Source organism: Saimiri boliviensis, chromosome 5, assembly GCF_048565385.1.
Source record: "Saimiri boliviensis isolate mSaiBol1 chromosome 5, mSaiBol1.pri, whole genome shotgun sequence".
Classification (NCBI taxonomy): domain Eukaryota; kingdom Metazoa; phylum Chordata; class Mammalia; order Primates; family Cebidae; genus Saimiri; species Saimiri boliviensis.
The window spans coordinates 134150210-134174127 of NC_133453.1; the positions used below are offsets into that span (position 1 = coordinate 134150210).

The window sequence follows — 23918 nt, forward strand, 5'->3', positions numbered from 1 at the left end:
AGCAGATAGACTGTCGTTTTGGGGGTGGACAAGCCTCTGTCTGGCTATCATGGGCTCCTGTGTGACTTCAGGCAAGGTGGGCTCCCTCCCGCCCTGTCTAGACTATCCATGCTGCCTCCCTCCCGCCCTCTCCAGAGTATCCATGCTGCCTCCCTCCCGCCCTGTCTAGACGTGCATCCATGCTGCCTCCCTCCCACCCTCTCCAGAGTATCTATGCTGCCTCCTCATCTGTGAAATAGGTGTGTGGGGACCTGGGGAGGGACATCCCAGGAGCACAGGAGCTCACTGTGGAGCACCTGGCACGTGGGAGGGGCAGGAAGAGCGGGAGCCTCATCATGGCCTCAGACTTGCTGAAGTCACGAGGCTTCTGTGGCTGAGCCAGGAAGGGGAGCACTCACCTGGCCAGGTTGAAGGCGTCATTGATGATCTGCGCCCGATTGATGACAGGGATGACCTAGAATGTGAAGCACAGCATGTGACCACAGGTTGGCTGTGGTGGCAGGGCTTGCAGTCTGGTGCCTGTCCTGGGGCGGGGGGCAGGGCGAGGGGTGGCGGACACCCACCGACCGGTCTGTCTGCAGCTGAGTCTGAATCTTCCTCCAGTTGTCCTCGTCGTAGTTCACCCGGTAATAGCCCGTCACGTTAAGGTTCAGCAGGACCCACTCATCACCTGACGTTCTGAAGAGCCCGTTGTTTTCTGTGGGGAGGGACGAGACCTGGGCAGGGCTGCTCAGAGGCCATGGGCTGACCCCAGACCTCTTGCAAGAGCAGCTGCCCCTGCAGCCTGGAACCAGCGCACCCTCAAGCTTCTGGGGTGACGCTAAGAGGGAGAAAGTAGGGGTGAAGGACTGGGCCACCAGCAGCCTCACAGACCATGAGCCCATGAGGATGGCCTGCACCCCGAACCTCAGTGCCTGCCCTGATTCCCCAGGCTCTGCACAGCCAGGCCAGCTGCAGGGCCACCCACACCCAGCAACCCAGGCCGTTCCTTCTCCTCACTCTACCACACCTGTCACCCATGTGGGAACTGCAGGAAGCTCCTCCTCCCCCTTCCCCTTCCATTCACCCAGCCCCCCACCCCCAGTGCTGCTGTCTCACCCTGAGGCTTAGTGTCCCCTCCTCCCCATGGTTCCCCCTCCTCCCTGTGTCTCCCCCTCCTCCCTCGCTCCTCCCATACTTTGTTTCAGCAGCCAGAGGTCAGGGCCAATAGCTTGTTCATTTCCTACCTGTCCCAGCCACTGTCTGCTGCACCCCATGGGACACTTGGGGACCAGCTTTATCTCTTGGGCACACCTCTGCCCTAGCCACACTCAGTCCCCACTCTCTCCGGCCTTTAACCCTGGCACTTGCTATTTTCTCTGCCTGTAATTCTTTTCTTTGCTACATTAGACTGCCTGACTCCTACTCTTCCTCTAAAATTCAGCTCACCTCCTCCAGGAAGCCTTCCCTGACTTCTCCAAGAACTTGAATCTCCCTTATTCCCAGCTCCATGTCCCCATACCTCACTAGCCCCAACCATATAGCCTGAAACCACCCAGCACAGCACTAGAATGCTTCCAACTTCTTGCCTTCCTTCATCTGTAGCCTTGACCAAGGCAAAGGACGACATGCCTTGACCTTCACTTCCTCAGTGCCTGGCTGAGTAGGGCTCAAACCATGTGCCAGGCACTACTTCAAGCACTTATTGCCCAGGCTGGACTGCGATGGCACACTCTCATCTCACTGTGACCTCTGCTTCCCAGTTTCAGGCGATTCTCTTGCCTTAGCCTCCTGAATAGCTGGGACTACAGGCATGCACCACCTCACTCGGTTAATTTTGTATTTTTAGTAGAGACGTGGTTTCTCCTTATTGATCAGGATGGTCTTGAACTCCCAACCTCAGGTGACCTACCCACCTCAGCCTCCCAAAGTGCTGGGATTACAGGCATGAGCCACCATGGCTGGCTTAGGATTCTCTCCTTTAATCCTCACATAACCAATGGAGTATTGTTCTTAGCCTCATTTTATAGATGAGGAACTAGGGACCAGAGAGGGATGGTAACTTGCCCACAGTCACACAGACAGGTAGCAGCAAAGTGGAGATTGGAACCAAGTAAGTCAATTCTGTTTGCTGAATGAAAGGGAATAGCTCATCACAGCCCTCAGAACATGGGCCAGGAGCTAGGAGTATGGCGTGGGGGCTGCTGCCCACAGGGGCAGGGCTGGATTACCTTGTGCCTCCGTCAGCCAGTAGTCCGCCTGCTGTGTGCCATTTCGGATGGACGTGATGGGCACAATCCACTGGTAGCTGAAATTAAAGACCCAGACAGAGGTGGTGAGAGACGGCAGTGTGACCACTGCCGGGGAGGAGCAGCTGCCCAGGCTCCCAGCTTCTGCTCAACTCTGGAGCCGAGCACCCCTGGTCTACTGGGGCTGGAGGGAAGGTGTGTCTACAGTGGCTGGAGGGAAAGTGTGTCTACTATGGCTGTGGATGGAGGGAGGGCGTGTGTACAGTGGCTGGGGATGGAGGGAGGGCATGTGTACAATGGCTGGGGCTGGAGGGAGGGCGTGTCTGCAGTGGCTGGGGCTGGAGGGAGGGAGTGTCTACAGTGGCTAGGGATGGAGGGAGGGCGTGTCTACAGTGGCTAGGGCTGGAGGGAGGGCGTGTCTGCAGTGACTGGGGCTGGAGGGAGGGCGTGTCTGCAGTGACTGGGGCTGGAGAGAGGGCGTGTCTATAGTGGCTGGGGCTGGAGGGAGGGCGTGTCTGCAGTGGCTGGGGACCCAGGGAGGGCGTGTCTACAGTGACTGGGGCTGGAGGGAGGGCGTGTCTGCAGTGGCTGGAGACGGAGGGAGGGCGTGTCTACAGTGGTGGGGCTGGAGGGAGGCCTGTCTACAGTGGCTGGGGATGGAGGGAGACCTGTCTATAGTGGCTGGGGCTGGAGGGAGGGCGTGTCTACAGTGGCTGGAGACGGAGGGAGGGCGTGTCTACAGTGGTGGGGCTGGAGGGAGGCCTGTCTACAGTGGCTGGGGATGGAGGGAGACCTGTCTATAGTGGCTGGGGCTGGAGGGAGGGCGTGTCTACAGTGGCTGGAGACGGAGGGAGGGCGTGTCTACAGTGGTGGGGCTGGAGGGAGGCCTGTCTATAGTGGCTGGGGCTGGGCCCACAGGAAGCCAGTCCTACGATAGTTCCTTAGCAACCGCTCTCCACCCACCCACCCTGACCAGGCCTCAGGGCCGCGTCTGCTCACTTGAAATCCGAGGGGCGGGTGACGGTGGAATCCGGGTCAAGGAGGAAGTGCTCCTGGGAAATGGCCCCGGTGCCGGTGTTCACCGTGATGAGTGGGAAGCCCATCTGCAGAGTCCAGCGGTCCATGATGCTGCTCACGTTGGTGGGGAGCTGGACGGACCGGTTGTTCACAGCCTGTGGGAGGAGCGAGAGGATGTGGCCATCAGCGGCTGCCACCCTCCAGTCCCTGCCATCCAGGGCAGCCTCTGCAGACTCTCGCCTCGACCCCGGCAGGCAGGGCCGCTTGTACAGGAGGCCTGGGAAGAGCGCAGGGCTGGAAGCCGGGAGCCAGGGTCCCGTCTGGCTCTGCCTCTCCTCGGCTGCTCCATGCTAGACAAGCTGGAGAACTTCCCAGCAAATCCACACACAGCCCCCATTCTGTGGTTCACTCTGAGGTGTATGTGTCAGGGAGGGGGTGCCCAGGATGCCCATGGCCCTTCCTGAACAAACTGGGAGGATGACAGGGAAGAAGAGACAGAAGTGACAGAAAGCCAGTGTGCGGGTGTCACAGGCAGGGGCAGGGGACGGGGCTGGGAGTTGCACGAGGGAGACGCGCTGTGTCTGGGTGTGGGGCGGGGCTCCGGGGCACTGCTGCTGTCTTTTTGGATCTTTTCTCACGAACCTGCCTTGCCTTTGTCATCACAGCAGAAAGCCAACATCATTTGTTAATAACTGAAGAACAGGACCACAAAGAGGGCAGAAGAGCTTGTGGGGAGAAAACGGCTGGGGGCAGTGGGAGGAGAGGCTCGGGAACGTGGGGAAGGGAGGGCTGGGGGAGAGCTTGGCTTCAGAGGGGACACAGAAGGGAAGCTGGGGCAGGGCAAGGAAGGTAGAGGGAGGGACCCAGGCAATGACAGTGTTATCTTGTCAGCAGCCTCCCGGGGTGGGATGGGGGGGGTTGGAAATTGCCCAGCAGGGACCTGGAGCCCAGCTGTGACTCTGACAAGCTCCTGGGTCTTGCCTCCCTGGGAGACTGGCCTGGGACTGGAAGCACAGCAGCTACAGTGGGGGAGAAGCTGGATAGGAATGTGGGGCCCAGGACTCTGCAGGGGCTGTTGGTGAGGAGAACATGTCCTCTGCCTGAAGAGGCTGGCTTTGGGCAGGGCTGCAGGGAAGGCGTGGGACAGCTGTCAGGGAGTGGAGCTGATGGGGGCAGGAGGGAGAGCAGGTGGACTCCAACCCCGGGAGAGGAAGGCAGGAGGGTGTGGGCAGTCTCGGGGGTTGCCCCACAAACAGGGGCTGTGCAACTGACGGAGGAACTCAAGGCGGGGCAGAGGGCAGAGTTCCGGCTGAGGGTGGAGCTGTGTGCAGAGACGCACCTGGGAGGCACCAGGAGAGGGCACAGGACAGCCAAGGAGGGGGTGAAGGTTGAATGCCCAGCTCCCGAGTTCCAGGCAGAGGCTGGTTTGGACTTGGGAACCATGAGGACTCTTTCCACAGCTCCCATCAAGGAGCCCGCTGTGGCTTGAGGTTGGCTGCCGGCCAGGGCCTGGGCCACAGCCTCCCTCAGATACCTCCTGCGAGGAGCCACCCTGGCACCCACTGTGGGGAGGAGCAGCGAGGCTCCATCTGCACACAGGGCTGGCCAGCAGCAGAGCTGGACACACTGTCCTGTACACGTGCTGCCCCCAGGCACGCTCAGTGCCTCAAGACCCCAACAGGGTGGCCAAGGAGGGGCCGGCTTCCACTGACCTCCTGCAGGTGATCCCACAGGTCCCGGTAGATGGTGTTACTGTAGGCAAAGGTGTGCAGATAGGACTGTGGAAAGACGGGACACGGTGAGGGCACAGCTGGACCCCCCCAGGCTCCCCCTCTGTGGTGGGCTGAGGTCTGGGGCAAGGGCAGAGGTAGAAGGAGACCCACCTCCATGGCTGGCCCAGGGCCTGGTACTCACCGCCAGCCCCTGCTTGAACACATCCTCGGACAGGAAGCTGGAGAGCATCCTGAGGACTGCGGCGCCCTGGAGGGGCAGGGGCGAGGGGGCGGTCAGAGGCTGTGCCGAGCCAGCAGGGCCCTGTGCCCCCAGACCCTGGCTTCAGCCCTTGCGGGCCAAGTCCTCACAAATCTTTAGTAGTGATGTGGGAGATTTGGGTGCATCCATTACCCTGGCACCCCTGCCAGCCCCCAGGAGGAGCGCACTGCACCTTGCTGTAGGCGATGGAGTCAAACTGCTCGCTGATCTGAGCCGGCGTGCTGACCTCCGAGGCGGGAGTGGACAGCGGGTGGGAGGAGACCAGGGCATCCACGGCCATCACGCGATACACGTCGTTCAGCACCATGAGATCTTTCTGCAAATTCCTCAGGGCCATCAGGAACGGTGGCCCAGGTCTCCCTCCACACCCGCCCCCCACCGCACCAGCCTCCAGGGCAGCTGGCTCACCAGGTTCCAGCTGGGCTCTGCATAGTCAGCTCCCAGGTACTCCACGTAGGAGGCAAAGCCCTCATTCAGCCACAGGTCATTCCACCACTCCACGGTCACCAGGTTCCCGAACCACTGTGGAGGGGAGGGGTCAGCTGGGCAAGCCACGCCTGAGCCGGGCACTGAGGGTCCCAGAACAACTCCCCCCCAGGGCCGGCTGCCTGCCAGGCACAGCAGGGACTTCACCAACATCATCGTGACCCCTTCCCGCTGCCCTGCCAGGCGGCACCCTCCTCCCTTCTTAGCAGCCTGGGGTGGAGCCTGGACATGCCCATCTCCTCCCGGAGCCCCATTTCCTTCTCTGCAACCCCCAAGATGGGGGGCTACCTGGTGGGCCAGCTCGTGAGCGATCACAGTGACCACCCGCTCCTTGTTGCTGCTGGAGGAGGACAGGGGGTCGAACAGCAGGGAGTTCTCCCGGTAGGTCACCAGCCCCCAGTTCTCCATGGCGCCAGCATTGAAGTCAGGCAGGCCGATCTGGTCTGGGGAGGTGAGGCCATTGGCAGGGTGGCCTCCGGGAGTGCAGCTCTGCCCACTGCCTCCCACCTCAACGACCCCCACTCACCTGATTTTGGGAGTGGGTAGGATGTGTTGTAATGACTGGCAAAGAAGTTAAGGATGGGGCCTGTCACGTTGAGGGCATAATCGCCGTGGCCTGCCAAAATGGCACTGGGCCGGGCCCAGATCCGGATCTGCAAGGTATGAGGAAGATGTGGGCCAGGGGCCCCTGTTCTATCCTGGGGCAGGTGCGCTGAGTCCCAGCGCACATTGGCCTGGGGGGATCCCCGATGGGCCAGGGCTGGGGGCCAACCAAGCTAATCCCAGAGGCCTGTCAGCAGAGGGGAACGCTAGGGGGCTCTGGAGGCTGTGGGTCCTAGAGAAGGGCCTTTGGAGAATGACAGTCGGCATAGCCACCGTCCGTCTGGCACCGGTCCGTCAGGAACTCCCTTCATGAGGAGAAACCATTGTTTTCATTTTTCAGGTGCAGAAACGGAGAACCAGAGAACTTAAGGCCCTGGCCTGAAATCACTCAGAGCTGGGATTCAAACCCCGGCCTAATGATTCCGAAGCTGGTACAGGGGTGAGGAGAACGGGAAGAGCCCTCATGCCAGCGCCAGCCAGGGGGAAGGAGAGATGGGCCAGCCTCATACCAAGACGCCGTTGGAGGCCTGCTTATCCACGTAGGTGAACTCGCTGATGATAAAGGCCAGCAGGTACGTGGACATCTTGGGTGTGGGGTAGAACTCGGTGACCACCCAGTTGAGGTCTTCTGGAAGTGGGATGCTGGGACCTGGGCAGGGAGCGTGTAAGCGTGTGAGAACACAGCCTCCTTCCCCGCACGCCAGCCCCAGGGTGCCTGGCCCCCTGCCATGTGGCCCCAGGCAGGGCCCGCTCACCTTTAGGAAGCATGTTGGACAGAGCCGTGAGGTTACTGGGGTGGATGAGTGTGATGTTGAACTCAGCCTTCATGGCTGGCTCATCAAAGCATGGGAAGGACTTCCTGGCGTCCGCGGCCTGCATCTGCGTCGTGGCCACCACCCTGCCCCAACCAGGAAGTTAGAGGATATGCCAGGGCTGGTTGGGGGGCACTAAGGATGCTCCTGGGCATGCAGGGAAAGGGGTCCACGGATGGCTGCTCCAGCCTAACCCCTCCTCCCTCCACCACCAGGCCAGCTAACCCCTCCTAACTGACTAACCCCTCCTAGCTGACTAACCCCTCCTAACCTGACTAACCCCTCCTAACCCCTCCACCCTCCACCTGCCAGGCCAGCTGACTAGGGGAGGCTGGGGCTCCTTCTGGACTTGGTAAATCAACAGGCTCTCAGGGACCTCAGGGGTTTCTCTCCTCTGAGCCTCAGTTTTCCTGCCTGTCCAAGGGACACTTTGTGCTTCATCCCCAGCTCCCTGCTGTGGGGTGGGGAAGCCCTCCCAGTTTGGAGTGTTGGCAGTGGCTCTGCCAGCAGCTGGAGGTGAAGTGATGGGCCTGCCTCCAGCTCCACAGGGTTCAAAGTCAGGCAAGCTACGCACTTCCCTGGCCCCCAGAATTCAGCCTGGCCTTGCCTCCTCAGACCCACCCCTCTGGGTAGCCCCAGCCAGAACTCACTTTTTGACATTGCCATCCATGTACTCGCTTCGGTAGAAGCCTGCCAGGTCATCAGCCAGCTCCCCCACGAACGTGCTGCTCATCTCATACTGGCTGTCCTTCACCAGGGAGCTCTTGAGGTGGACCACCAGGTACTCGGTGGGCTCCACCAGCTCGGTCCTCTCGATGTCGGGGGCTTGGGAGCCTCCCACACCACGCAGGACCACCCGGTGCCCCTCGAAGAGAGTGTAGTTGAGCTTCTTGCTGTGGATGATGATGACGTCGGTGGCTACCACGCAGGTGAAACGGACGGTGCTAGAGCCATTGAAGACATACAGGCCCTGGTCATTGGGGGTGAGGAAGGGTTGCAGCGTCACCTGGTAGGAATCGGGTTTCAGTGTGTTGGGGAGGCGGTAACGGTTCCACGGTTTGCTTTGGTCCAAGGTGGTGGCTGAGGTGGATGTGGTGGTGGCGCCTGAGGCGGATGTAGTGGTGGTGGTGCCTGAGGCGGATGTAGTGGTGGTGGCAGCCCCGAGGGAGCTCTCGGCGTTCTTGTTCTTCTCCTGGGCATACACCACCGACAGTGCGATGATGGTGCACAGGGCTGCCACGCCCAGGATGATTCCCCCGATACCCAGGGACTTGGAAATGTAGAAGCCCTTGGCCATGGTGAAGGTGGGGAGGCGGCTCAGGCAGCCTCAGGCCAGGCAGAGAACGGAGCAGCCCCGGGCTGGGCTTATATTCCCAACGGGGAGGAGCCCCACAGCAGGCAGATAGGGCAAAAATTAACCAGGCTCCAACAGCCGAAGGTCAATCGACTGATCAGGGGCGCGCTCTGCCTGCGGCTCTGGAGCAATCCAGGAACAGCGAGTGGAGCTGGGCTCAGGGTGCCTGCTGGAAACAAACAGTGTCTGGTTACAGGCTGCGCGCAGCCCGGGAGCAGGCCCAAGGGCTGAAGGGCAGGCTGTGGGCTGCAGGCCCAGCGGGCAGAGCAGGCAGCCAGGTGGCATTGCACTAATCTGCCTGAGAGCTGAGCAGGTGGGACAGCATCGGGACTGAGGTTAGAGTCAAGAAAGGACTTCCTCCAGGCAAGAGGTGGGAAGTGCACAGAGAAGCGTGAGGGCAGTTCCCGGCTCCTGTCAAGAACACACTGGGGTCACTCCTTCAGTTGCATCTCTGGAAGGATGCCAGGGGCTCCTCGCTGACAAGGTCCCAGCCTCCCTTGCATTCTTCCAGAGCAGGGAGTTCCTGCAGGTTCCCCTAGCTGCCCCTTCTTGCCAAATATCTTTCCCTCCATTATCAGTTCATGGAATAAAGTGAAATGAGTTGTTTTGCTTTTCTGTTAAAGGCTTTACCTCTTTCCAGCTGTGACCTTGAGCAGGTAACTTTACCTTCTGAACCTTTCTCCTCATAAATAACAGTTTTTGCCTCCCAGGGTTGTTGAACAGATTTAATGAGAAAACAAATTAAACAGCAAATTGTAGAATGATTAAAAAAAAAAAAATCAAAGGCTGGGCACGGTGGCTCACACCTGTAATCCCAGCACTTTGGGAGGCCAAGGCGGGCAGATCACCTGAGGTTGGGAGTTCAAGACCAGCCTGACCAACATGGAGAAACCTTGTCTCTACTAAAAATACAAAATTAGCTGGGTGTGGTGGCACATGCCTGTAATCCTAGCTACTCAGGAGGCAGGAGAATTGCTTGAACCTGGGAGGCAGAGGTTGCAGTGAACTGAGATTGTACCACTGCACTCTAGCCTGGGCAACAAGAGTGAGACTCCACCTCAAAAAAAAAAAAAAATCATTCCCTTCTTTCGTACCCAAAGCTCAACAACTGCCTTTTGGTATCCTTGGTAGGAATGAAGACATTACTTACCATACTCAATAAAATACACCCTTACAGGAAAATGATGTTCACTGTCACTGTCCCCACCCACCAGCCCAGTTTCTCAGACATTGACACCGTCTGACCTCAGTCCACATCCAGTTCCCCTGCATTGTCCCAGCTCATGATGCACTTGCCCGAAGCCGTTCTCATCATTTATATGACACAGCAGCGCTCTTATGGACTCCCTGCCTCTCCTCGGGCCTGCTTGAACCTGCTCGACACAAATGGGATTTTATGCCACTGCTAAAAAACCTTCCTTTTACTCGAAGAATCCATTTTTTTATTTTTTGAAATGGAGTCTTGCTCTGTCACCCAGGCTGGAGTGTAATGGCACAATCTCGGCTCAGTGCAACCTCCGCCTCCCAGGTTCAAATGATTCTCCTGCCTCAGCCTCCCGAGAAGCTGGGATTACAGGCACCTGCAACCACACTTGGCTAACAGGTTTGCATTTTTAGTAGAGATAGGGTTTTACTACATTGGCCAGACAGGTCTCGAACTCTTGACCACTCGCCTCGGTCTCTCATAGTGCTGGGATTACAGGTGTGAGCCACCATGCCTAGCCCAGCCCAGACCTAAAGGGACCCACAAGCCCAGGTGCAGTCAGCCTGCCTATTTCCTGGCCTCTTCCCCTCTCACAGTGCTCCAGCCACTCTGGCTTTCATCAAGCCCCAGGGCCTTTGCACATGCTGCTCCCTCTGCCTGGGTCTTCTCTTCCCTATTGCCCTGAATAATTCCTCTCCATCCTACAAGTCTTCTGCAGCCACCCTGACCTTCCTGACCGAGTCAAGCTCCTGTGAGCTCCAGCAGCTCCACAAACTTGTTCTGCAAAGTCCCAGAGCCCAGCTCAGCTTTCCCTTTCTTTCTTTCTTTTTTTTTTTTTTTTTTTTTTTTTTTTTTTTTTTTTTTGAGACGGAGTTTCTCTGTTGTTACCCAGGCTGGAGTGCAATGGCACGATCTCGGCTCACTGCAACCTCCGCCTCCTGGGTTCAGGCAATTCTCCCGCCTCAGCCTCCCAAGTAGCTGGGATTACAGGCACGCACCACCATGCCCAGCTAATTTTTTGTATTTTTAGTAGAGACGGGGTTTCACCATGTTGAACAGGATGGTCTCGATCTCTTGACCTTGTGATCCACCCGCCTCGGCCTCCCAAAGTGCTGGGATTACAGGCGTGAGCCACAGCGCCAGGCCTTAGCTTTCCCTTTCATTTATGTGGTGATCACTCAGGTCCTCGACTGCAGGCCCAATGAGAGCAGGGCCTTGGTTGCCTTGGCTCACCAGCACTTAGCACGGGGCTTGGCACACAGTAGGTGCTCAATACAGAGATGTTGAGTGAACGCACATCTGCTTGAAGGACTGAGTGAGTGAACGAACGAGTCAGCCCAGGAGAAACTCCTTACCAAAGTCCTTCTGTGTCTCCTGGCTTGTCCCTGCCCTACACCTGCCCCGGGAGAAGTGCTTTTGCGTTTTCTGAGCCCTCTCCAAGCACAGCAGGCAGGCAGGACTCGTGTCAGGCCTAAGCATGCCAGGGCCTGCATGCCTTCCTGCTCCCTCAGCCCTGCTCCCTGAGGGCCTCGTGTCTGCTTCCCCTGCCACCCTGAGCTTGCAGGAAGGCTTGTAAAATAAATGCACGTGTGAATTGAAGGGACATGTGGATTAATTCAATCAGGCATAAGCAAAAGATGAATGACTGCCACCTCTCATCTGGGATGTGGAGGCCAGAGTCTGAGCACAGGGTCTTTGTGGGGGGTCCTGGGTGCCCACCTTTGAGACTGAGGGTGCTCTAAGCCTTCGGTATTTCCCCAAGGGGCCTTGGTCTGGGCCCAGCAGCCACCCCATTAGGCTTGAGTGATGGCCCCAAGGGGCATTCATGAGAAATCAAGTGTCTTGAGGGCTCCAGCTTGGGTGTGGCAGGAGGGAGTAGTGGCTCCCAGCACACGATGCCAGTCTCTTCCCATCACGGTGGAATTTGCCAAGGGAGGCCATCTTTATAGCACCCTCTAGGCTGGCACTGGGGTGCCATGCCTGCCCTAAGCGGACTTTCGATATGTCCCTGATTGAGCCTGCGGTCCCCTCCCACCTTTGTGGCAGAAAGACCCACAAGTCGGCCTGGCCTAATCCCTTTTCTAAACAAAGAGGCCCTGCCTGGCCCACCGTGGTCTCTTCCTGTTTGCTTTGGATCCAGACCATAGGCCCAGCTGGCTGGAATCTTTGCTCTTCTGGACAAAGCTGCTGGTCTTCTAAGCTGGTGCAGCAGGCAACCTAAAGTTGGCCCTATGAGAGGTCCCTACTCTAGGCACCAGGCCAGCTCAGGCTGGGGGCACAGACAGTCATGCTCTGCAGCCCCCACCTTCAGGAACACACAAAAGAGCTTCCCTCCTCCAGCTCCCTATCTCAGCCCAGGCCTGGCCACCTCCACCATCGGGCAGTGGCAGCTATGCTGCCCTCCCCTGTCACCCAGTCCCACCCAGCACATCAGCAGAGGGCTCCTCCTAAGAGTGTAGATATGACTCTCCCATTCAAACCTGAGCCAGGCGTGATGGCTCACGCCTGTAAATCCCAGCACTTTGGGAGGCTGAGGTGGGTGGATCACCTGACGTCAGGAGTTCAAGACCAGCCTGGCCAACATGGTAAAACCCCATCTCTACTAAAAATACCAAACAACAAAAAAAATATTACCCAGGTGTGGTGGTAATCCTTGTATCCCATGCCTGTAATCCCAGCTACTCAGGAGGCTGAGGCAGGAGAATTGCTTGAACCCAGGAAGTAGAGGTTGCAGTGAGCCAAGAGCACACCATTGCACACCAGCCTGGGCAACAAGAGCAAGACTCCATCTCCAAAAAAACAAAAATAAAAACAAAAAAACCCTGGTGCCCAGCCCCTCACTGCCTGCAGAATGAAACCTGGACTCTGGCTTAGGCCCCAATCCCTTCTGTGAACCTGACCCTCTGGCCTGTCATCTTTTCCACTGAGGCTCCAGCTGCCCAGCTACCAGCATCTCCTTCAATCACCTGGGCTTTTTCAGACCTCTGTGCCTTTCATCATCCTCTTCCCATTGCCAGGAATGCCTTTCCTCTCTCTTGTCAAACTCCTACCCATGCTTCAAAACCCAGCTCAATGTCACTGCCTCGTCATGCACGGCAGCCTGCCTCCCCTCTGTGCTTCCCTAGTCTACGGTTCCCACTTCTGTCACAGCACTTAGGAAAATGCCACTGAGGCTGGGTGCGGTTGCTCGTGCCTGTAATCCCAGAACTTTGGGAGGCTGAGGCAAGGGGATCATTTGGGGTTAGGAGTTCAAGACCTGCCTGACCAACATGGCGAAACCCTATCTCTAATAAAAATACAAAATTAGCCGGGCATGGTGGTACATGCCTGCAGTCCCAGCCACTCAGGAGGCTGAGGCAAGAGAATCACTCAAACCCAGGAGGTGGAGGTTGCAGTGAGCAGAGATTGCACCACTGCACTCTAGCCTGGACAACAGAGCTACTGTTTCCAAAAAAACACAGCTACTGAGGTGTTCAAAAGCCTGCCACTACACCTGAGCACCTCAAAGGAAGGCTTGGTGGCTTCGTATGCCCCTCCATGCCTAGCACGAGGCAGAAGGCCAATACGTGTTGGCTAAATGAATGATGACACCCACAGTCCTTGCCACGACCTACAGGCCCTGTGTGACGCAGCCCCAGTGATTCTCGGGCCTCACCACCAGCCTATACCTGGTCACCTCTGTGCCCTTAGTTCAAATCCAACCCGTTCTTCTCTCCCTCGTTCTCCCTTCCTCCCGACACACACTGGGCCTGGAAAGCTTCCTGCCTTTGCCTCACCCACTGCCCACCTGCCCTGGAGGCTCATGGCAGTGGTGCTGACCCCAGGCAGTCCTCCACGTACTAGAGGGGTAGCACTAGGTGTGCCATATCCACACCTGGCACACAGCCGGTGGGCAACATGTGCTTGTGGAATGGGGCATCGATGCCAGAATGTGAAACAGCAGTGAAGGATGGGATGTCAGAGCCTTGATCCTCAGGACTGGTTCCCCACTCCCACATCCCATGCTCCTTCCTAGGCTTCTAGGCTATGCACAAACCACCTCTGGATCCACCTTTGTGATTATTTACTTCGTGTTTTTCTTCAAATCAATTCACTTTTTTACTTAGCCTCCTTCTGAGCAATAAAATCATGGTTGGATGTGTTAATTTATATTAACAATTCACGGCTATTGGTTTAAAAATTGTTCATCTAGGTAGCCCCTAAAAGCATCTTGTCCAGCTGCACCCACTTTGGGAACTGCTGCTCCATCCTGTATACTTTTGGGGTGGCAGCACTGCGGGTTGTCTCTGGTGAGGGCCCTTTCTGCAGGTGAGCAAAATGCACATTCCTTTCTTTTTTTTTGAGATGGAGTCTCGCTCTTGTCACCCAGGCTGGAGTGCAGTGGTGCAACCTCGGCTCACTGTAACCTCCACCTCCCGGGTTCAAGTGATTCTCCTGCTTTAGCCTCTGAAGCAGCTGGGATTACAGGTGCCTGCCACCACGCCCAGCTAATTTTTGTACTTTTAGTAGAGACAGGGTTTCGCCAAGTTGGCCAGGCTGATCTTGAACTCCTGACCACAGGCGATCCGCCCGCCTCGGCCTCCCAAAGCGCTGGGATTACAGGCATGAGTCACTGTGCCGGGCCTGCACACACTCCTTTCACTGTGAATTTCTTGATGGGGTAGAAGCCGAGCCCTCAACCCACCTCAACTAAAGCAGCCTTTCTGTGGGTTCATGTTTTTCTTCCCTGACTAATATTTTAGTCCAGAAGACCTAAGTTCTTCTGAACTAAAACCAAAACCAAAACCAAAAAACATGAAGGTTGACAATGTTCATGCCAGAATGTATCTCAGGCACAGCCACAAATGTGGAAGATACCCACACTTGTGGGTGAGAAAAGGCTGCTTGGTCTCAGATGTGGGGTGCAAGATGCTTTCTACTCCAATAGGAAGACTCCAGGAGCTGGGGAGGGGCAGTGGCCAGGTGAGCTGAGCACCTATGGCCAGGTAAGCTGCTGTGTGATCCAGACTCCATCCGCCATCACGGGATCCTTGGGTGGGTCCCCCCCAATCCCATGCAGTGAGGCTGGGCAGGCTGGGAGCTCAGGGACAATCTGGGGCTCAAACATCTGCTCTGAAGAAGCAGTAAGTGAGAATGACAGGGACAAGACTGGGGCTGGGCCCGGGCACACACTGTCCCTGCAGGCTCCTGGCTTTCTCCCAGGCTTCTGAGGCCTCCACCCACAGCTGCATCACCCCAGGGTGCTTCCTCTGGGAGCCTTGGACATTGCCCCTCCTGCAAGAACCTCAGAAGGCCCCAGTAGGAAGTTGCCTCCCATCAGCCTCTTCGACCCAATGCGAGGCATACAGGGGGAAAGGAGCAGAGGCCCTTGTAGGTGGGGAAAATACAGATGGGTGGGGTGGGGCCACACATCTTGGCTGGTAACTCCTATCTGCCAAATGGAAGTGATTATCCTGGTGGGGCACATAGTGGGTGGTCAGTTTCACATAGTGGGTGGTCAGTTTCACACAATGGGTGCTCAGTTTTACCTAGTGTGTGCTCCACCAGGCAGATGAGGACACTGAGGCACAGAAAGGCTAAGTGATTTGCCCAAGACCACACAGCTAGTTCGAAGCAAGTTCAACAGCTCGACTGCATATGCCTCCTAAAAACGTCCGCCCATACTGCCCTGACATCCACTGTGGCAGTGCCCAGGGGAGTTGAAGAACCACAGGAGGAGACACGCACCCAGTTGGCCAGACCAGGGCTGGGGGCTGGGAGTAGTTCTCGGAAGTAGGACTTCTTGTCAGCCAGGAAATGCTGGGGGCTGCTTCCAGACACAGGCTCGTGGAGGACCTGCCTCTTGCCTCCTCCAAGGTATGACTGGGACCACCGTAGGGCCAGGAGTGACAGGCACCCAGGGTGGCGCCCAGGCTAGGGGTGGACGAGGGCACCCCAGGGCCTTGGTGTGCACTGACACACCATCCATGACACTGCTCCAGGACTGTCAGGGAGTCCCAGTGTAGGGTCCCAGATCTCCCACCAGAGCCACAGTGCGGGAACTGAACCCAGTTCCAATGCCTTGGCCCCATCAGACATGGGGACCCCAATCGTGTTCTCAGAATGCCTAGCATACAATTCTTACAGGGATGGGGCTGGATGCCTTAGCTTAAAGGCTGTTGAGGGTTAAGGAGCTAGCACCCCACTCCCCAGAAGGCTCTGGAGGAAGTGCAGGGCAGGGGCTGGGCCACCAGGAGCCACTGAGCCCGTTTCCCCATCTGTGAATCGCCCCAGCGCTCTGGGTGGCCTCTCTGCCCTCACAGTGTGGCCTCGGACTCTAGGGCTCAACAGGAAGGTGGCCGAGAGTGGATGAGGGCCAGCATGGGCCCAGCTCGCCCTCCCACAGGGAGAGGGGAATCCACTCTCTCCCCTCCCCAGCTCCACCGCACGCAGTGGGGCCAGCCAGCCTTCTGGTGGGACACAGGCTGCCCCACTTCCTCCTGGCCACCCCTACCCCACACGTCCACCTTCCCACCACAAAACACCTGGGTTGAGGGGCCCTGTGGTCCAAGCCTCCCCTTCACAGGTGGATTAACTAAGGCCAGGAAGGCCCATGCGTTTAGAGACTCATGGAGGAAGCCACATCAGACCTCAGGGCTGCCTGACACCAGGGCTCTGACCGCCCCCACGCACCGCCTGGCCCGGGCAGTCCAAGGCTGAGGTGGGGAGGAGTGGGACTCAGGTCACAAAACCCCAGGACGCAGCCCACCTGGGCCGCCCCTGCCCACCGCACTGCTAGGGGTTCCAGGGGCATTTGGGGAAAGGACCCCGTTGGCCCTGTTTGGGGGACCCCTTCCCAGAACAAGAGTGGATTGCAGCGGGCCTCGGTCTGTGTCAGTGGTTCCCAGGGAGGGCATGGAGTCAGCGCCACAACCCCCAGGCCTCACCGGTCCCCGCACCCTGGCGGGTTGTAGGAGGGAGAGCGAGGACATGGCCTGGAGCACCTGGGGGTTCCCCTTCCTCTTCACGGAGGGCTGAGGCAGAGGCTTTAGACCGAAGCAGGGAGTCGGAGGGTAAAGAAGGGGCCTCCGGGCCCAGCCTTGGTCACGCGGCCGCCGCCTCCTCCGGAACCGCAGCGACCCCCGAGGCCCGCCCGGCTCGCCCTTCGCCTTCGACTTCGCCTCCGCCTTCGCCTCCGCCTCCGCCTCGCCTCACCTACCCGCCGCCCTCCCCGTCCGCCAGCCCCAGGCTCCCGGCTGCCCGACCCACCCGGGCCCTTCCACAGCTGGGGGCTCCTCCCTAGCTGCCCTCCCCGCAACGATCCCCGCGAGGCCGGCTAGGGACCCACGTGGCCGCGAGGTCGTAGCGGGAGCTCGGCCAAAAGAAATATTTGCTTTCCCCGGCCCTCAGTTTACCCATCCGGGAAGAGGGGCGTCGCGGCCGCGGACTTGCAGCTCCGCGCGCGCTGATCGTCGCATTCGCAGCTCCCTCTGTGCCCGCGCCCCCACCGGCCCCGTAGCCCCCACCGGCTCCCGTGCCCCCACCGGCCCTACAGCCCCCACCTGCTCCCGCGCCCCAACCCGACCCGCGGCCCCCACCGGCTCTGCAGACCCCCAAAGGCTCCAGCGCCCCCACCGGCCCCCGCGTCCCCACCGGTCCCGCAGCCCCCAACGACTCCCGCGCCCCCACCGGCCCCGCGCCCCACCCGCCGGTGGCCCGTCCTTCCCGCCCCACTTGCCTGGCGCTGGACCCTGGCGGGCTCCGAGCTTCCGCCTGTCGCTGCCCCGCCGGCACCGGACTCCTCCTCTCACGTCCTTTTAAAGGGAAGTAACCTGACCCGACCACCGCTCCCCCTGACTCAGCCCCGAGGGCCGCCAGCCCGCAGCTCCGCCTGGCTCCTCCCCTCCCGCGGCTTCCCGAGCGCCCCCCAGGCCGGGGTGGGGAGGCGGCTGCTCCGACGGCCGGACCTTCCCCCCCCGGTCCTGGATGTGCAAGGGTTTCTGCCGCCCCCGCCGGGATCCCGGGCTCCACAGCCCCCGGACCCCCCGGCCATATCTGGGCCGAATCTGCCGTGCGGGGGACTCGGAGCCGCGCCCTGGGTGTCCCGGGAGGAAGCCCGCGCATCCCGTGCAGATAACGGACCCGCCACGGCGCAGCTCAACTTTCTTGGTGCCCGGGCTTGTTCAGAAGGCTCAAGGAACCTTACGAAAAAGCACCGCAGGCGGGGGCACGCGCTTCTCATTTTTCTCTTTTTCTTTTTTTGTCTTTGTTTTTTGTTGTTGTTGTTGTTGTTGTTTTTTGAGACAGAGTTTCACTCTTGTTACCCAGGCTGGAGTGCAATGGCGCGATCTCGGCTCACCGCAACCTCCGCCTCCTGAGTTCAGGCAATTCTCCTGCCTCGGCCTCCTGAGTAGCTGGGATTACAGGCACACGCCACCATGCCCAGCTAATTTTTTGTATTTTTAGTAGAGACGGGGTTTCACCATGTTGACCAGGTTGGTCTCGATATCTTGACCTTGTGATCCACCCGCCTCGGCCTCCCAAAGTGCTGGGATTACAGGCTTGAGTCACCGCACCCGGCTGTTTTTGTTTTTTTGAGACGGAGTCTTGCTCTGTTGCCCAGGCTGCAGTGCAGTGGTGTGATCTCGGTTCACTGCAACCTCGCCTCCCAGGTTCAAGAGATTCTCCTGTCTCAACCTCCCCAGTAGCTGGGATTACAGGTGCGCGCCACCACGCCCGGCTAATTTTTGTATTTTTAGTAGAGACGGATTTTCACCATGTTGGCCGGGCTGGTCTCAAACCCCTGACCTCAGGTGATCTGCCCTCCCAAAGTTCTGGGATTACAGGCGTGAGCCACTGCACCTGGCCTGCGTACCTCATCTTGATCCTGCTTGCAGAGGTTGTGCGGCCGCGGGAGCCTTGCCAGGGTGTGAAGCCATGACCAGCGCGGCTCCCCGTCTCTGGGCAGCTTTACTGGGCTGTACCAGACAATATTTGTATTCATTCCCTGTGGCTGCTGCAACACAAACGTAAAACAACGCAAATTTACTATCTTACCGTTTCGTAAAATCAGAAGTCCAAAATGGGTATCGCTGGACTAAAAGCAAGGGGTTTGAGGGATACAGGCTTCTCTGAGGTTCAAGGCTCGAAGGGAGCCTGCTTCTTTGGCTTCTCTGGCTTCCAGAAGCTGCCCCCCAATTCCTTGACTGGTTGCCCCATCCATCTTCAAAGCCAGCAGTGGCCCGCCAGCCTCTCACAACCTTACACTCCAACATCGACTGTTCTACCTCTTGCTTCCACTTGTAAGCACCTTTGTGATTACACCGGGTCTATCCACATAATTCACGGTAATCTTTCTATCTTAAATCAATGGAGTGGCCACTTTAATTCCATCTGCAACTGTAATTTCCCTTTCCTGGGACAGCAGAACATATTCACAGATTTTGGGCATTAGAACCAGGGCATCTTTGAGGAGGAGATACTATTATGCCTATCACAATATTCAAGCTAAGTTCCAGAATTTCAGATTTAGAAGCAAATTTAAGCTCTTACTCGTCCACTATTGGAATTCTTGGGACAGTTAAAGCCTTACACTGCATGGTCCAAATAGATTGCTTTGTGACTGGCTGTGGATTTTTGTTTGGTTGGTTGGTTTTGTTCAATTTTGTTTTTTGAGATGGAGTTTTGCTCTTGTTGTCTAGGCTGAAGTGCAATGGCATGATCCCTGCTCATCGCAACCTCTGCCTCCGAGGTCAAGCCATTCTCCTGCCTCAGCCTGCTGAGTAGCTCAGATTACAGGCATGTACCACCACACCTGGCTGATTTTGGGATTTTTAGTAGAGACAGGGTTTCTCCATGCTGGTCAGGCTGGTCTCAAATTCCTGACCTCAGGTGACCCGCCCACCTCGGCCTCCCAAAGTGCTGTGATTACAGGTGTGAACCACCACACCTGGCCGCACTTGGTCTTCCTTTGGAAACTTCATGGAGGACCAGGTGCCTCTAGGTAGCAGCCTTGCTTCTCCTTCCTAATTTGCTGCTCTGATCTTAAAAACCAGCTCACAGGCTGGGCATGGTGGCTCACGCTTGTAATCCCAGCACTTTGGGAGGCTGAGGTGGGCGGATCACGAGGTCAAGAAATTGAGACCAACCTGGCCAACATGGTGAAACGCTGTCTCTGCTAAAAAAAAAAAAAAAAAAAAAATACAAAAATTAGCTGGGCGCGGTGGCGCGCATCTGTAGTCCCAGCTACTCGGGAGGCTGAGGCAGGAGAATTGCTTGAACTCGGAAGGAGGAGGTTGCAGTGAGCCGAGATCGTGTCACTGCACTCCAGCCTAGCACCTGGCAACAGAGCAAGACTCTGTCTAAAAAAAAAAAAAAAAGCCAGCTCACAAACGTATTGGAATATAGAATGGTGTGTGAAGTAGGAGTAAGTAGGTTGTGAGTGACTGAGACCCGAGAGTGTATTTTGGTGTTTTTCTGTCTCCAGTCTCATGCACATCTGACCCTGTCCGCCATCATCTCCTCCATGTCTGACAAGCCAAGGAAACACTACATCATGCCGGGAGAGAATTTTTCCACGGGGGTTCTGCTTCTCCCACCCAGGCTCGGCAGAGGTTTCAAGAGGAGTAAAGATCCTGCTGTGCCAGAAGTGCAACTCAGCTCTCCCGAGGGCAGTTTGGGGATAGGAGTGAACGTCACTTTCAGAAATTTAGCCTGAGGAGGCTGGGTACAGTGGCTCACTCCTGTAATCCCAGCACTTTGGGAGGCCAAGGCAGGTGGATCACTTGAGATCAGAAATTCAAGACCAGCCTGGGCAATGTGGTGAAACCCAGTCTGTACTAAAACACAAAAATTAGCCAGGCGTGGTGGCGTGTGCCTGTGGTCCAAGCTACTTGGGAGGCTGAGGCATGTGAATCGCATGAATTTGGGAGATGGAGGTTGCAGTAAGCTGAGATCACATCACTGCACTCTAGCCTGGATGACCTAGCAAGACTCTGTTTAAAATAAATAAATAAATAAATTTAGCCTAAGGAAATAGAATATTCATGTACAAGGTTTTTCACTGCAGTATTACTTATACTGGAAAATCAGAAATAGTCTAAATTCTCAGCAACAGAGATTAGTTTAAAAAAATTTTAGTCCTCCCATATGATGAAATCCTATATTACCGTTTAAAAAAATCATGTTTTATAACTACTCAACTAAACGATGGGAGAATTAAAAAAACAACTCAGAGCGGGCCAGGCCTTTCTAAGTATAAAAAACCTGCCGGGCGCGGTGGCTCAAGCCTGTAATCCCAGCACTTTGGGAGGCCGAGGCGGGTGGATCACAAGGTCAAGGGATCAAGACCATCCTGGTCAACATGGTGAAACCCCGTCTCTACTAAAAATACAAAACATTAGCTGGGCATGGTGGCGTGTGCCTGTAATCCCAGCTACTCAGGAGGCTGAGGCAGGAGAATTGCCTGAACCCAGGAGGCGGAGGTTGCGGTGAGCCGAGATCGCGCCATTGCACTCCAGCCTGGGTAACAAGAGCGAAAACTCCGTCTCAAAAAAAAACCTAAAGCTTCAAAAGAAAAGATTAATAAGTGTGACTACAGGCTGGGTGTGGAGACTCACGCCTACAATCCCAGCACTCTGGGAAGCTGAGGCGAGTGGATCACGAGGTCAAGAGATCAAGAGCATCCTGGTCAACATGGTGAAACCCCATCTCTACTAAAATTACACAACTTAGCTGGGCATGGTGGTGCATGTCTGTAGTTCCAGCTACTCGGGAGGCTGAGGCAGGAGAACTGCTTGAACCCAGAAGGTGGAGGTTGCGGTGAGCCGAGATCGCGCCATTGCACTGCAGCCTGGGTAACAAGAGCGAAACTCCGTCTCGAAATAAATAAATGTGACTACATGAAAAATTAAAATTTCTGCATTGTAGAAACCACCACAAGCAAAGTCGAAAGGAAAAGCTCTAGACTGAGGAAAAACTACAACTCATAACATAGGCAAAGGCTGATTTCTCTAATACACAATGAGCTTCCACAAAGTATTTAAAAATGAATGAACAATGACTCAAATTGCAGGAAAAATGAACAAAGAATATGTACTTTAAAAAAAAATCACCGGGCATGGTGGCTTATGCCTGTAATCCTAGCACTTTGGGAGGCTAAGGTGGGTGGATCACCTGAGGTCCGGTGTTCAAGACCAGCCTGGCCAATGTGGTGAAACCCCATCTATACTAAAAATATAAAAATTACCTGGGCGTGGTGGCATACATCTTTAATTCCAGCTACTTGGGAAGCTGAGGTGGGAGAATCACTTGAACCTGGGAGGCAGAGGTTTCAGTGAGCTGAGATTGTGCCACTGTACTCCAGCCTGGGTGACAGAGACTCTGTCCCCCAACCCCCCAAATAAAAAATAAAAATAATATGAAGAGACAGTTCTTGCTCTTGCAAAAAGAAAATTCAGATGGGCTCATAAACATGTTAAAAGATGCTCAATAGGCCGGGCGTGGTGGCTCAAGCCTGTAATCCCAGCACTTTGGGAGGCCAAGGCGGGTGGATCACGAGGTCAAGAGATCGAGACCATCCTGGTCAACATGGTGAAACCCCGTCTCTACTAAAAATACAAAAAATTAGCTGAGTATGGTGGCACATGCCTGTAATCCCAGCTACTCAGGAGGCTGAGGCAGGAGAATTGCCTGAACCCAAGAGGCGGAGGTTGCGGTGAGCTGAGATCACGCCATCGCACTCCAGCCTGGGTAACAAGAGTGAAACTCCATCTCAACAACAACAACAACAACAACAACAACAAAGATGCTCAATAACTCACTTATTAAGATAAACTACAAGATACTATTCTTCACTTACCACATCAGCAAAGACTTAAAAAAAATTTGGTAGGTCAGTACTTTGGTAGGCCGAGGCAGGAGAATCACTTAAAGCCAGGAGGTTGAGACCAACTAGGGCAACATGGCAAAACCCATCTCTACCAAAAAAAACAGAAAAAAAAAAAAGAGTTGGGTGTGGTGGCACGTGCCTGAAGGCTGAGGTGGGAGGATTGATTGAGCCTTGGAGGTCCAGGCTGCAGTGAGCCGTGATCATGCCACTGCACTCCAACCGGAACAATGGAGTGAGTACCTGTCTCAAAAAAAAAAAAAAAAAAAGAAAGTTTGGTAACACAGTATTTGCAAGGGTGGGAGGAAAACAGTCACCTTCCTGCTTTGCTGCTTGGTGTGTAGACTGACTCGGCCTCAACAGAGAATATTGAGGCAGTATTTATCAAACATATAAACACAGGTCCCCTTTGACTCAGCACTTCTAGAAATTTATCCTACAGATATGCTCACACATAAGTGAGAGGAATACACAAGGCTCACTGTTGCTCACTGCAACATTGTACCAAAACTGCAATGACTTTTGCACCAGCCTAACACCTGGAAACAACCTAAATGTCCACCAATAGAGATGGAACAAATGAATGATTATTGTATGCCCTGAATGCATATGGCTATCAGAAATAACTAGGACTCTCCTTACGGAAAGCTCCCCAAGACAGGTTGTTAAGTAATAAAAGCTGGATGCAGAGCAGTGTTCGAGTCCTTTATCAATTGTACTTAAATGGACAAAGCACAGAGGCTCACCATTTGCTTTTATATGCATGCACTGATAATATGAGTTGTTTCCCAGCAAGGAAACTGGGGAGCAGGAGAACAGGGTGGGAAACACATTTTTCAGCATATCCTTTTGTTCTCTTGAGTGTTGAACCATGTGAATAACTTATCTATTCAAAATATAAATAAAATTGGCTGGGCACAGTGGCTCACGCCTATAATCCCAGCATTTTGGGAGGCTGAGGTGGGCGGATCACCTGACATCGGGAGTTCCAGACCAGTCTGACCAACATGGAGAAATCTCCTCTCTTCTAAAAATACAAAAATTAGCCAGGGCTGGTGGCGCATGCCTGCAATCCCAGCTACTCGGGAGGCCAAGGCAGGAGAATCACATGACCCTGGGAGGCAGAGGTTGCAATGAGCCAAGATCGCACCATTGCACCCCAGCCTGGGCGACAAGTGTGAAATCAAAAAAGAAAAATTATAAACTGACATTTATGGATGAAACAATTTGATATCTAAGGTTTGCTTTGACCTAATCCAGAGAGGGTGAGAAGTCAGGGATGCTCAATACAGCGTGATTTAAAATAGGGGAAAATCAGAAACAATTAGATGTTCAGTAATGGGGGATTGGTTAAATA

At 55.8% G+C, this 23918-nt stretch overlaps 1 protein-coding gene across 1 annotated transcript in view; it reads right to left on the minus strand.

The window, feature by feature from the left end:
• Nucleotides 1–17481, minus strand: part of ANPEP (alanyl aminopeptidase, membrane) — a 28457-nt gene extending 10976 nt beyond the window's left edge. The window contains exons 1-14 of the mRNA XM_003921617.4: nucleotides 17414–17481; nucleotides 7789–8658; nucleotides 7082–7224; nucleotides 6836–6975; nucleotides 6250–6376; nucleotides 6012–6166; nucleotides 5646–5759; nucleotides 5410–5553; nucleotides 5160–5225; nucleotides 4958–5023; nucleotides 3228–3400; nucleotides 2211–2287; nucleotides 564–697; nucleotides 399–454 (exon numbers count right to left, since the gene is read on the minus strand). Coding sequence (XP_003921666.1) covers nucleotides 399–454; nucleotides 564–697; nucleotides 2211–2287; nucleotides 3228–3400; nucleotides 4958–5023; nucleotides 5160–5225; nucleotides 5410–5553; nucleotides 5646–5759; nucleotides 6012–6166; nucleotides 6250–6376; nucleotides 6836–6975; nucleotides 7082–7224; nucleotides 7789–8435 — 2042 coding nt within the window. The 5' untranslated portion in view covers nucleotides 8436–8658; nucleotides 17414–17481. The remainder of the gene's footprint in view (nucleotides 1–398; nucleotides 455–563; nucleotides 698–2210; nucleotides 2288–3227; nucleotides 3401–4957; nucleotides 5024–5159; nucleotides 5226–5409; nucleotides 5554–5645; nucleotides 5760–6011; nucleotides 6167–6249; nucleotides 6377–6835; nucleotides 6976–7081; nucleotides 7225–7788; nucleotides 8659–17413) is intronic.
• Nucleotides 17482–23918: the final 6437 nt, after the last annotated feature.